A 14,502-nucleotide genomic window follows, 5' to 3' on the forward strand; every position below is an offset into this window, starting at 1 on the left:
GACAGAAATGTGGTCTAAAGAAATGGCTCAGTGTTTAAGAACATGTACACCTCTTTTCAGGACCGAAGTTTGGATCCCAGCACCCGTACTGGGCAGATCACAATGATAACTCCAACTACAGGGGGACCTGAAGCCTGGCCTTTACAAGCATCATCACTCGCGCGTGCACACGCACACACACACTTTTTCTCTCTTAAAAAATAAAACCAGTCAGGCAGTGGTAGTGGTTGTATATACCTTTAATCCCAGCACTTGAGAGGCAAAAGTGGATCTCTATGAGTTCAAGGACAACAAAGAGTTCCACGACAACCAAGAAGGTTACGAAGAGAAACCCTGTCTCAAAAAAAAAAAAAAAAAAAAAAACCCTAAATCTTAAAAAAAAAATCAACAATTTACCTGTCAGTCATAGAGGTTAGCAGTCTCAAATCCACAAGCCCTGAAGATGATACAGAAAAATTCTTTATCTTCTCCAATGTGGTGCCTCCAGGCATTCCTTGACTTAGCACTACATCACTGTAAACTTTACTTTTATCTTCATGTAACATTCTCACCAACAGTTTGAGCTGCCTCACTGCCACAAGCAGTTTACTGACAAGAGGAACAGTAAACTCAGGAATGCCCCTCCACCCCCACGTACAAGGTGGTTTATTGCATGTTATGGGCTAAGACCCTGTAGGCACTGTGTCTGATGGGGTATCTCTCCAAACCAATCTCAGTACTATTTTCCTCATTTTCATGTGAACTTGAAGAAATTCCTCAGTTTGGATGTCTCGCATCCATAGGCACAGTGACTTGAGGCTACAGGTATGAGTGGAAATCTCCTTTCCCTACAGGAGACAGCACTAACCCCAGGAACACACAGAAGGCTAACATCTAAACTAAATGCGGCCTTGTCAAGAATGTACCATTGGGGCTGATCTAAAGGACCTGCACACAGCACCAACCAATATGGTGAGAACAGTAAAGAACGGCAACTAACTGCTCCTCCTCCAGACCTGCAAGACTGCAATTAATACAGATTCGGAAGAAATCATCTAATTCTTTTACCTTTTTTCTTTATACTTCTTTTAGTACTTTTTTTTTTTAAGTTAAAAAAAAACTTTTCTGTTTCATTATGTATTGCTGATTTTATTACTACTCATGTTGTTTTACCAGTCCTAGAGAGTAAACCCAGAGCCTTGGCATGCTAGGCTGATCTACCACTGCTGTGTTCTTTCTCAAGTCTACCTCTTCTTCCTGTAATCAAATTTTTATCTCTTGCTCTTTGTTTTCCTTTATCCTTTTCTCCTCTTTAACTGCTTCTCTTTTTCACTTCTGTTAACTTTACCCTCATAGTTTTTATTAACTTTACCCTCACAGTTTTAATTTCATAGTTTACTGCATATTGCCCTTTCTTTTTCTATGGTTAACAGTGATAAAACAGTCTTTAATTTTAATGTATTTCTATATTTGGCTTGTTGGATATTGCTGCAGTTACCACCATTACCACTGGCTTTCTCCTCTGGATAGCACTGACAATTGAGTCCTGAAAGAAAAGGTTACTCACTAAGACCACATATAAACCTGACATATATATTCAAATAGCTGCCCAATCACAGCTGAGAAACAATATGAAAAAGAAAGGCAACATAATACCTACAAAGCTACATAAATCTTCCATAACCAAATACAAAAATAAGGAAATGGTTGGAATGTTAGATTAAAAAATAAACTTTAAAAATTAAATTTTAAAATGATCAAGACCTCAAAGAGGATTCAAATAAGCAAATGAATAACAAAGTCAATTTAAGACTTGCACAAGGAAGTCAACACCCTGGAGAATTCAGGAAAGACAAACTAACGGGTAGGGGGAGCTCCTGGTAATAAAAATCTCAATGGAAAGTACCACCAATAGACTAGGGCAGGTAGAAGGAAGAAAAGCAGGGATTGAAGATGTGGTTGAGAATACATTCAGACAGCAACAAAGAGGCTATCATTATCACAACTTTTAAGATCTATGGGATAAAATTAAGAACCAAGAATACAAGTTTTTGGTGTAGAAGAAGATAGAGAGCTGGGTGTAATGATACATGCCTATATTCCCAGCACTTCTGACTCTGAGGCAGGAGGATCACCACAGTGAGTTCTAAGCCAGCCTGATCTTATTACCAAAGTTAAGAAGGAAAGAAAGGAGGAGAAATTATAGCAGAAAACTCCCTAAACCTAAGTAAGGAAAAAGAAAGACATCCAACTATAGGACACATTTATATTCCCTAATAGAAGTAACCAGAAATCCTCTCTAGATCATCTTACAGTTACAATGCCCAGAGTATAAAAGAAATACTGAAAGCTTCAAGACAGAAGTTACATTCTTACTACTATGAACCTATCAAAATAACAAAAAGCTCAACAGAAACCCTAAAAGGCTAGGAGAAAATGTACTAATAATATACTTCACATCCTGAAAGTAATTGCCAACCAAGATTTCTGAATCTAGCAAAATTATCATTGAAAATTGAAGGAGACTTGGATGATGGTGGTAGCACACGCCTTTAATCCCAGCACTGGGGAGGAAGAGGCAGGTGGATTACGGAGTTCAAGTTGAGCATGGTCTACAGAGTGAGTTCCAGAAAAAAATTGGAGAAATAATGTCCACAATAAGCACAAATCCAAGCAAGCCATGACTACCAAAACAGCAGTGTATATATACTTCCAAGAATACTACACAAAGAGAAAGACAAACACAATCTTGAAAGCTCAAAGAAAAATTCACTAGGAGAACAAATAAATGAGAATTAGTAAAAGTTAAAAAAAAAATTCAAACTCAATATACCATCAAAACTCTAAGGTGAATAAAGGAAAATTTTGTATATACGTTTAATAACCTTAAAGGCAAGGTTTTCTCTTTCAAGTGAAACACACAAACTGGATGTTTGGTTTAAAAAAAGAGTCAACTGTGTGAAAAAAAAAAAAAATCACCTTACTATGCATATACCTCAAGCAAATTAGCAGGAGTAGGTTGAACTTGTATATTAAAAAGCAGAGTTTATACCAAAATTAAAAGCAAGAAAACCCCTGAGTATTAATAGACAGCAATCTTTCAAGCTATGACTATAAATACATATGCACTCAATTTTATCAAACAAGCACTAATTGTGTACATATTACAAAACATGACTTTAATACTCCTCTCTCATGAGATTATCTAGATGAAAAAATTAACAAAAAAACTTTAAGTTAAACTATACCACAGACCAAATGAATTTAATAACTTCTACAGAATATCCCATCCAAGAGTTCCATAATAAATGCTGTTCTTGGCTACCCAAGATATTCTCTCTAAAACTAAATGCATTTTAGGACATAAAACTATTAACAAATACAAAATTATTGAAATAGCTTCTTCTATCTTTCCAAATCAAAACCAAGAAAATGAACCCATAAATTTGGGGGGAAATTAAAAATTTCCTAAACCCAGTAAAAACAAAAATATTACTAAAGTGGATAAGATGTAGCAAAAGTGATTTTAATGGAGAAATTTATAGCTATGGATGTGCATACGCACAAAACAAACAAACATTATAAAAGAACAACCTAATGATGCATCACATAATCTAGTAAAACCAAAATCAGAAGGAAAGAAAATCATGGCAGAAATAAATAAAATAGAAACTAAAGCAACAATAAAAAGGGCCAATAAAAACAAAAGGCTACCTCTTTGAAAAGTTAAGCAAAATTAACAAAGCCTTGTTTATCTAAGCCAACCAAAAAAGAGATGACACAAATTAATAAAAGTAGGGACCAAAACAGGAGCTTTAACAAAGAACACCAGTGACTCACAAAAGACTGGTAGGAAGATTTTGAAATCTTGTGTTCCAATGAATTGAAAATTCTAGAACAAACTTCTAGGTATGTATGACTTATCAAAACTGACCCAAGAAGGTAAAAAACAAAAAACAACAACTAAAAGATCAACAGCAAGTAGTATTACAGCAATAATAATATTATCAACAGGAAATATCCTCAACCAGATAAATTCTTGACTGCTCGACTGCTGAATTCTACCAGATCTTTAGTCTATTCCATAAAACAGAAAGGGAAGAAACACTACAAACTCATTTTACTAGTTCCGCACAGATAAGAAAACATAAGAAACAACAACAAACTACAGACCAATTTCCTTAATTAAAAAAGCAATAAAATATTTGCAGCTAAATTTAAAAACTCAATAAGAGACTAGGATCAAGTCTGTTTCTTTTCAGGGATGTAAGAATATCTCAGGATGCACAAATCAATAAATGTAAGACAACAGACACACTAAATGTGTGTGGGGGGGTCCAGTAATCTTAATAGAAACCTAAAAGCATATGACAAATCCATGTCCTTTCATATAAAAAATTGGTTAGAAACTAGTAATACAAAGATCAGACCTCAAAATATTAAGATTATTTACAACAAATGTACAGCCTTCTTCACATTGAATAAAGAAAACTGAAAGACTCAAGAATGAGACAGGACTGTCCCTTCTCTACATTCTTACTTGTTAAATCTCAGCTGGAGCAATAAGGAGGAAAAAAAAAAATGCTAGGCACTCTGGAGACAGAGACAGGTATATCTCTTCAAGTCCAAGGCCAGTCTCGTCTATATAGACTTTCAGGCCAGCCAGGACTAAACAGTGAGACCTTTTATAGAATATTATTATTCTAAGATGTGTTATATCTGGTTATTTTGTGGAATATTGTTTAATGTTGTGTTGTACGTATTCTTTTATGTTGCATTTGTTTAACTCTGTAAAGCTGTGTTACTTTGCCTGTATAAAACACCCAATTGATCAATAGAAATGGTCAACAAAAAAGAACAAAAGAAAGGATAGGTGGGGCTGGCAAGCAAAGAGGATATATATATATATGAGGAGCAAGAAAAAAGGAGGACATCAGGGGCCAGCTGCCCAGCCACACAGCTGGCCGCAGAGGAAAAAGTAAAGAAAAGTATATAAAATTAGAGAAAGATAGAAGGGGAAAAAGTAGACAGAATAATTTAAGTTAAAAAAAAAAAAAGAAAGAAAGAAAAGAAAAAAGCCAAGCTAAGGCTGGGCATTCATGAGAAAGAATAAGTCTCCATGTATTTATTTGGGAGCTAGGTGGTGAGCCCCCAAAATCATCAACACCATACCTCAAAAAACAACCAACCAAAATTAAATAAGCCAAAAAGAAATAAACATGACAGAAACAAGAAAAGTCAAATTATCCATATTTGCAGGTGGCATAATCCTATACTTAAAAGATACCCTAGACTCTACCAGAAAACTTGAGATCTAAGACAGCTTTCAGCAAAATAGCAGGCTATAAAATCAACATTACAGTAGATTACAGTAAAGTGTTATTACATACTAAAATTAGTAGCCACCCAGGAAATCTAAACTGTATCCCTCAATAAATAATATGTTGAGAGAAAGCAATCAGGAAAACAACCCCATTCTTAACAGCCAAAAACAAAGCATTATCAACAACAAAATAATAATAAATTGAACCTAAATCTCTACAATGAAAAGTATAAAATATTGAAGAAAAGGAAAGAGCCAATAGGAGATAAAAAGACTCATCATGATCATACATCAACAGAATAAATATTATGAAAATGGCTATATTAATAAAAGTCATCTACAGATTTAATGCAATCCTTATCAAAATTCTAATGAAGTTCTTCAGGTTTTTTTTTTTTTTTTTAAATCCACAAACTCATATGGAAATACAATAGCCAAAGTAATGGAGGCAAATACATAATTTCAAATTATACTGCAAAGTGATAATTAAAAGGCAGCATGGTACTAGCACACAGAAGTCAATGGATGCAAACAGAAGACCCAGATATAACCCTGCATAACTATAGCCACATGAAACTGAACAATGGGGCCAAAAACATACATTAGCAAAAAGACAGCCTCTTTAATACATGATACTAGGAAAACTTAGTATATACATATGTAAGACTGAAATTAGACCCTTATCTGTCACTTTATGTATAAAAAATTCAAAGCATATCAAAGATGTTAATTTAAGCTCTGAAACTACCAGAGGAAAACACCCTGCCTTAGCATTTCCATAGCTGTGAAAAGACACCATGACTACAGCGACTCTTATAAAGGAAACATTTAACTTACAGTTTCAGAGATTTCGTCCATTATCATCATGGTAGGAAGCAGGGCAGTGTGCAGGCAGACATGGTGCTGGATGTTGCAGAATATTATTTTAAGATGTGTTACATTTGTTTATGATGTGAAATATTTATAAATAAATGCAAAGATGTGTTGCATTCTTTTATCTTATATTTGTTTAACTTTGGGAAACTGTGTTACTTTGCCTGTGTGAAACACCCAATTGGTCTAATAAAGAACTGAATGAGCCGGGCATTGGTGGCACATACCTTTAATCCCAGCACTCGGGAGGCAGAGGTAGGTGGATCTCTGAGTTCGAGGCCAGCCTAGTCTACAGAGCTAGTTCTAGGACAGGCTCCAAAAGGAATACAGAGAAACCCTGTCTGAAGGAAGGAAGGAAGGAAGGGAGGAAGGAAGGAAGGAAGGACTGAATAGCCAATAGCAAGGAAGAAGAACGGATAGGTAGGACTGGTAGGCAATGAGAATATATAGGAGGAGAAACCGGGGGAAAAGTAGATCAAGGAATAACAAAAGGAGGAGAGGAGGATGCAAGGGCCAGACACGGAGTAATAAATAAAGACATAGAAAAATATAAAAGCCCAGAGACAAAACATAGATGGGATATTTAATTAAGATGGCTAGAAACAAGCAAAGGTAAGGCCAGGCATTCATAAAAGCCTCCATGTGATTTATTGAGAGCTGGGTGGTGGGACTCTGAAAAGAGAAAAAAGCCAAAGAGTGAACATAACCAACTACAGCTGGAGAAGGAGCTGAGATTTCTACATATTGATCCTCGGGCAATAGAAAGTGAATTGTGTGCTGGGCTACAATGACACATTTCCTCCAACAAATCAACACCTATTCCAACAAGGATACCTGCTAATAGTGCTACTCCCTATGGGGGCCATTTACGTTCTAACCACCATATACTTCAAGACAGAAGCATAAGAGACAACTTTCTAAACAGGACTCTAATAGCTCAGGAAACAAAAGCAAGAATTGGTAAATGGGACTGCATGAAAGATTGTATACAGCAAAGAAATAATTATAATAGGCATATTAACTCACACCTTTAATTCCAGCACTCAGGAGGCAGAAAAGGCAGATCTCTGTAAGTTCAAGGACAAGTCTAGAGAGCTCCAGAACAGCCAGAACTATCTAGAACAGTGGTTCTCAACCTTCCTAAATGTGACCCTTTAATATAGTCCCTCGTGCTGTGGTGACCCCGCCCCAACCATAGAATTATTTTCGTTGCTACTCCATAAGTGTAACTTTACTGTTATGAATCCTAATGTAAATATCTGTGTTTTCTAATGTTCTTAGGTGACCCGCATGAAAAAGTCATTTGATCTTCAAATGGGTTATGACTCTCAAGTTGAGTATCACTAGCCTCGAGAAACCCTGTCTCCAAAACTGGTGGTGGTGCTGGAGAGATGGTTCCATGGTTAAGAGCATTTGCTGCTTTTGCAGAGGACCCAGGTTCAATTCACAACCATCAATAACTCCAGTTCCAGAGAATTCAATGCAGGCTTCTGAAAGCACCAGGCACACTGGTGGTGCACAGAGGTACACACAGGCAAAACACCCACATAAAATAGTAATTTTTTTTAAAAGGTTACCAGAATGAAGAGACAGCCTACATAACAGGAAAAATCTCTTCCAAGCTAGTAGGTGGTTAATATCTACACTATAAAACAAAACATACATAAATAAACACACACACCCCAACACCACTACCACCACCACCAAGAACACAAAATCCAAACAATGAATGGGCAAATGAACAGAACACACATTTCTCAAAGAAGCACAAATGGCCAATAAATATATGAGAAAAAAAAGTTGAACATCTTTGGCCACCTGGGAAATAAGTCAAATTTACAGTAAAATCCTATTTTAACCAGTCAGAATGACTATCATAAAGAAAACAAACAACAACCCAACAACAATAAAAAGCTGGCCAAGATGTGGGAGAAGGAAAAACTATTATAAACCACTGTTATGAATGTAAATTAGTTCAGCTGCCATGTAAATCAATATGGAGGCCACTCAAAAATATAATTCTATACCTTTCCAAGTACACACTCACAAAGGAATTAAGAGTTAGCATACAGAAGAGAGCTAAGTTATGGGATTAGGCTAAGTGATCATCAACAAATGGAGAATATCATGCTATGCAAAATAAGACAGACTCAGAAAGATAAGCATCATACTTATGTTATATGTGGAACCTAGAAGGGAAATAAAATCCAAGAAAAATATGCAAGTATATTCGAAGAGCAAGGAGATCAGCAGGGTATGGAGAAGGACAAAAATAGGGCAACGGGAATGTGAATACAGTGAAAGGGTTTTATGTGCATATATGAAAAAAGTCACAATGAAATGTATTAATTTGTATAACATATGCTAATGGAAATGTGGTGATATTTTGTTAATAAAGCTTGCCTGAAGATCAGAGGGTGAACTAGTCACTAACCATAGAGGTCTGGAGGTCTGTACACACCAACAGGAAGTGATATGGCTGTGGGAAGAGAGGAATATAAGGTGGGAGGAGACAGGAGTTCAGTCTCTTTTCGGCTGGGAAGTTGGGGTAAGGTGTGGCTGTGGCTTGCTTGTCTCTCTGATCTCTCAGCATTTACTCCTACATCTGAATCCAGGCTTTTGTTGTTTAGACCTATTAGAAATCATGCTACAGAAAAGTATTAAAATAAAAAAATGTACTCATTACCATTCAACATCTGCTTTATATTCAATGTTCTCAGATTGTGATATGTCCACCTATCTTCCTATTATAAAATGCCTGGCTAAACTTGCCTCCACAATCTAAGTGCTTATATTATAGACACCATGCCCCATTCCTGTTAAAACTTAAAATTCAATGGTTATTTAAATGGTGGTTGTCCCTGACTCTTTGAGGAAACAGTAAAGTTATATACTGTCTTCAAACGTGTATACATACCACACATATACATACAGTCTTGCTGAAATTATGACTTTATTTGAAGAGGCTCAGCTATTGCTGCCCATCACTAAATTCTCAGCCTAATATTGAAAGCACTTCATAATGCAGTCACTTTTAACTTGGCTAATCTATTTGCCATCTTTTGCAATTACACTAATCAGGACTGTATCCTCGTTACCCTAGCACATTCTTCCCTGGAAGGCTTACCATCACATTTTCCTCTTAATGCTTTCAAGCGTAACTATTTGCTTCTGACATTAACAAGTCCTTTTGGTTTACTTGCCGCAAGAGTTTCTATCTAACAACAATCTAATCTCTACTGTATTCTGAAACATGTTATCTTCCTCTCTTACAGAACTCAAAAGGTGCCACTTCTATGACACAAGTCATTTAAAAAGCACTGATACAGATGAGCTTAATTCTCAATTGTACATGAGCTGTATTTTCATTTAATATCAAGTTTTCCTTCAACTCCTAAATGTTGCACTTGAAGTAACTCACATACAGTATACTATGTATTTATGCTGTCTTTTCTCCTAATTTTTTAGCTAATATTACTCTTAAGGGCAGAAATTATGTCTATCTCTTCCTTCTGTCCTGTTATTCTCCAACACAAAGCAAAGAGAATTCTGAGATAGAGTACCTGAGTATCAGTGTTCTTCAGCATTTAGCATATTTTACAAACGTAATTATAAGATATTTCAAAGTATCACAGTCACTGTTCTATTGCTGTGAAGAGACACCATGACCAAGAACTCTTAGAAAACATTTAATTGGGGCTGCTTGCAGCTTCAGAGGCTTAGTCCTTTACCAGCATGGCAGGGAGCATGGCACTGGAGCAGCAGTTGAGAGCTACATTCTGATCACAGGCAGAGAGAGACTGGTGCTGGCATGGGCTTTTGAAACCTCAAAGTCCACCCTCTGTGACACACTTCCTCCAACAGGGCCACAAAAATCCAACAATGCCACACCTCCTCATACTTGTAATCTTTTCAAACAGTTACAGACTCTGATGATTTGTCTAAGCATTCAAATTTAGCCCGACGAGCCACCATTCTTATTCAAACTACTACAGAAATCTTGTAGCTTCTTTTTTTCCTATTCATGAAAGGCCAACTTAGGTTCCACTCTTAGTAGATCCTTGATCAAGTGAGAACTTTTACTATCCAAAATAAAAGTTAGTTTTTAATTTTTTATGTAGATTTCTTAATTTATTCTTTTTATACTTTGTAACCATAGGCCAGCCTGGACTACAAACCTATTTCCAGGCTATCCTGGGATACAGAGAGAGACTTTGTCTCAAACTACGCTCTCACAAAGTTGGTGGATACCGGTGGTGCACACCTTTAATTCCATCACTTAGGAGATTGTATGTGAATTTAAGGACAACCTGGTCTGCACAGCAAGTTCCAGGGCAACCAGGGTTATAAAACAAACTCTCTAAATAAGACCAAGAATATCCATATATAAAGCATTTTGATCATATTCAAGGGAGAGGGGAAAGAGGAGAGTTTATGACCACTTTAGCCCCTTTATGTTAAAGAACACTAGGTTTAATGAGTACCATTTTTGTAGCTTTTCTCCAACTCATCTAAATTAGCAGTTGTAAACTAGTTTCATATTACTCTTTTCTTATAACCTGAGTATTTATTGTTCTTATTAGTAGCTACCAATTTACCAATATTTATAAATAGATTTTACCTAACAATCTAGACTTAACAATCTGGCATCTTAAAGAAAATGGAATTCCAGAAATACTAGATACACATACCCAACAACAAAGGTTTGGGGATCAGCAGCTACTAGCTTGCCTGATACCGAGGTCATGATCTCCACCACCACTCCTCATCTTCTATACTTTAAATCCATTGTCAGTACCTTCTAAAATGGGAAATTAAACAAAGACCAACCACCTTTCTTAATAGAATATAATGTCTATGACTTAAAATGTAACCACATATGAATAATTTTTAATCAACTAAAGAGATAAACAGTGATACTTAAGGGGGAAGAATCCTGCCATTGTTACAGATGAATGTTATATGGGGGAAAGTGAAGTAATTCAGGGAAAAAAACTTCATGTCTACTGTTATCAACAGAAAACAAAAGTTTCTTTTAACTAACAATTTATTTTATATGCCTCAATGTTTCACCTGCATGTATATTTGTATACCACATGTGTACCAAGAACCCTAGGGAGGCAGAAAGGTGTTAGATATCCTGGAACTGGAGCTAAACACTGTGAGCTGTCATATGGGTTCTGGGAACTGAACCTGTAGGTGTTCAGTACTGAACTTGGATCCTCTGGGAGAGCAGCAGGAGCTCTTAACCACTGAGCAATCTCTCTAGCCCCCATTTTCAAACAATTCAAAAAATTTTTTTTCATCTACTCATAGGCAGAAAGTAACACAGTAATTATTTCGTATCCCCTTAGTTACACACTGGCAAAAAATGAGAATGATGTGCTATTCTGGTTACTGAATAGATGAGAACAATTTCCTTTATTTGCTTATTGATTTTCTGTCTTCTTTGTGTGTCTTAAATGTACATTGTTGTTTCTGTACCTGTGCATGTGGAGGGCAGAAGTCAACCTGCAACATCATTCCTCAGGAATAAGCCAAGCAGGCTAGGCTGACTCATCAGGAAGCCCCAAGGATTTATGTGCCTCTGACTCCCAGGAGCTGGGATTACAAGCATGTGTCATTGTGCCCAGGTTTTTTTACATGAGCTCTAGCGATCAAACTCAGATCCTCATGCTTATATGGATGGCAAGCAATTAAATGACTGGGCCATCTGTTCATCTCTAATTGTATATCTATACCATGTAGAACCCTTCTCATGTTTAATACCTGAAGAAAAACCCTTACTCATTTCTAGCCTCTTATGTACTATGCTTTGCAAGGTTAGGAGCACAACAACAACAAATTATATTACTTCCTAGCTCAAATGTATGCAAAGCTTTTGAGTTCAAAGCTGTATCAACTACCTTTCAAGTTTAAAAACCTATGTACATATCCAGATCTTCTCCATCTAGCTGAAGTGCTTTCCCTAAAAAATGGAAAAGGTTAAACTATTTGCATTCTACTTTGTTTCTATCATCACTTCTAATGGCTTGTAATATATCAATACAAAAACAGATTTAATTGCTCTCTAAATTAGGCAATATAAACTCAGTTCTTAAAGTCTTTCAAATAAAAAAAAAAAAACTAGATGAGACAATTATCTAGTAGTACAGTAAGTTTTCCCCAGCAATGCCATCTCATTAACTTAATCAAGTATTCTCAAGTTTTCAGGTGACATTTTAAAGATCAGTATCACGCACAGAGTATTAAAGGATATTATAATGGATCAGTATTACAAATGCTTCAAAACTGTCGTTCCTAAATACTCAAATGTAAAAATGCAAATGATTATTTTTATTTCATGGTTTTTATAAACTAAGATGTTTTAAAAATCTACCAGATTCCTAATGCACACAATGATCAAATCACAAAATAGTCAAATATGCAGGTAGAAAATGCTACTAGAAAAATAAAGAATAGTGGAAAATTTACTTACTATATAAGAATTAGATTATATAAGCTTTAACTATGCTTGTTAACAGGTTTTTGCTTTTTTTCTGACAGAACTTCTGTGCAATGAAAGGTTTTGTGCAATGAAAGGTTAACACAGTAACCAAGAACTACCTGTGGCTAGTGAGCACTTTTGAAAAGTGACCAGCGCAACTAATAAAATGGGTCTTCTTAATTTAATTAAAGATTCTATATGTGGCTAATGGTAACATGTTGGACAGTAAACTTATTTACATAATTTGAAATACTAACTACCAACCAAAGTTTTTCAAAGTATCATATGTTAATGTTAATGTCAGTTAAAACTATGCTGATACCAAATGACACATAAAGCCAGCCATCAACCTCAATAGAATATTCATATCTGAAATGAAAAACTGCTATTAGCTGGATTCAGAACTTAAATTTTAACTGGTAAAAAATAATATAACATACATTTTCCCTCTCATTTTTTATAAGACCGTGCTCAATTCCTGAATGGTTTCCCAATGCATGCAAGTAACTTTACTTTCAAATCTGTTCAAATCTGACGCCTATTCAGGAAAACAATGGCAAAATAAGCACTCAACATTAACAGGTTCCCACGACTCCGAAATTTCACACGTTAGTTTCCCTTTTCCTTAAAAATAAAACAGTGGGGAGAGTCTTTATCTCCTGATGCAGATTATAAAGTCTTATAGTTCACCTTCTCTCGTTTCTAAAGGTAACAAGCATTCAGACATAGTTGCGATTTCATTGGCAGATACAAAGTTATTTTTCATGCCCACAGAATGAGTCTTCTAAACATTTCAAGTGTTCTTTGACAAGCTCTTGCTAAGTCAAAGAACTAATCAAGATGGTGCAGAAAATGTCAACAGAAAACAAGTCCGGGGATTTGCACAGTAACAACTAGTCTCTCCCAGCAGAATCAATCAAGACTGGAAGGTTTGCTTTCTTCCCCCACCACCTCTCCGCAAGACAGCCCGTTGTACCATGAACCACCCTAGGAAACAAACCCGGGAGCAAGGTCGTGACCCCAGGTCACGGCCGCCTGCACGCTGCCACTCTACATCGCAAAGCCACCTGTTAGGCCCGAGCCTCACCTGGCAGGAAAGAGGAGGCGCCTACCAGGCAGCGCGCCGGACGCGAGGGCGGCGAGCGCGGAACCCGCCCCTGTGCCGGCGGCCGCGATCCCCCGGTGGCACGTGGGTCTCCCGGAGCCAGGGCTGCACTGACAGGCGGACGGCCCGCGGTCCCAGGCTGCAGCCTCGCGCCGTTTCGGGCCCGGAACACCCGCGTCCCTGGCTCGCAGGCACCGCGCTGAGCGAGCGCCCGGGCGGCCCACGCCGCTGGTCCGCCCTCCTCCGGCTCCTTGGTGGCGCGATTCCACCGTCCCTCACCTACCTGGTCGCGGAGTTTGAGGAACGCCATGGCGGTCGCCGCCGTTCGGGCACTGCCCGGGGCCGGCGGGTAGGTGGCCGGCTTCGCTGAGGAGAGCGCGGGCAGGGGGCGGCGCCGCCTCCCCGGCAGCCCGCCGCCGCCGAGAGCCCCGCCGGTCCCGCCTCCTCCACCGAGGACTCCCGCCCTCTTTCTTCCGTCCTTCCTTCCTCTCTCTCGGGCGCCTCCACACACAGCCGCTGCCTTCGCCGTCGCCCCACACCCCCTTCCCGAAACACCCCGACAGCCCCCGCCGCCGCGCCGCGCCGCGCCGCTCCAGCCCGCGGCAGCGGCGGCATCCAAACTCCACTCCACAATATTACCACCACCGCCCGCCGCGATTGGCGGCCGTGCGGGGGAGAGGCCAGAGTAAGGCGAGCGCCTATTGGCCACGCCGCCGCGCTCGCTCGCGTTCTGGC

The 14,502-nt window shown here is 38.2% G+C and overlaps 1 protein-coding gene across 3 annotated transcripts in view; it reads right to left on the reverse strand.

Moving 5' to 3' along the window:
* Positions 1–14,191, reverse strand: part of Ankrd28 (ankyrin repeat domain 28) — a 132,691-nt gene extending 118,500 nt beyond the window's left edge. Inside the window, exon 1 of one of the 3 annotated variants that reach the window (XM_051177852.1) lies at positions 14,051–14,191. In XM_051177852.1, the coding sequence (XP_051033809.1) occupies positions 14,051–14,077 (27 nt within the window). In that variant the 5' untranslated portion in view covers positions 14,078–14,191. Of the gene's footprint in view, positions 1–13,749; positions 13,771–14,050 lie in introns of those variants that run through there. The other 2 variants (XM_051177854.1, XM_051177853.1) reach the window with 2 other exon arrangements.
* Between the last annotated feature and the right edge of the window lie 311 nt (positions 14,192–14,502).

Source organism: Phodopus roborovskii, unplaced genomic scaffold (assembly GCF_943737965.1).
Source record: "Phodopus roborovskii unplaced genomic scaffold, PHOROB, whole genome shotgun sequence".
Lineage (NCBI taxonomy): Eukaryota > Metazoa > Chordata > Mammalia > Rodentia > Cricetidae > Phodopus > Phodopus roborovskii.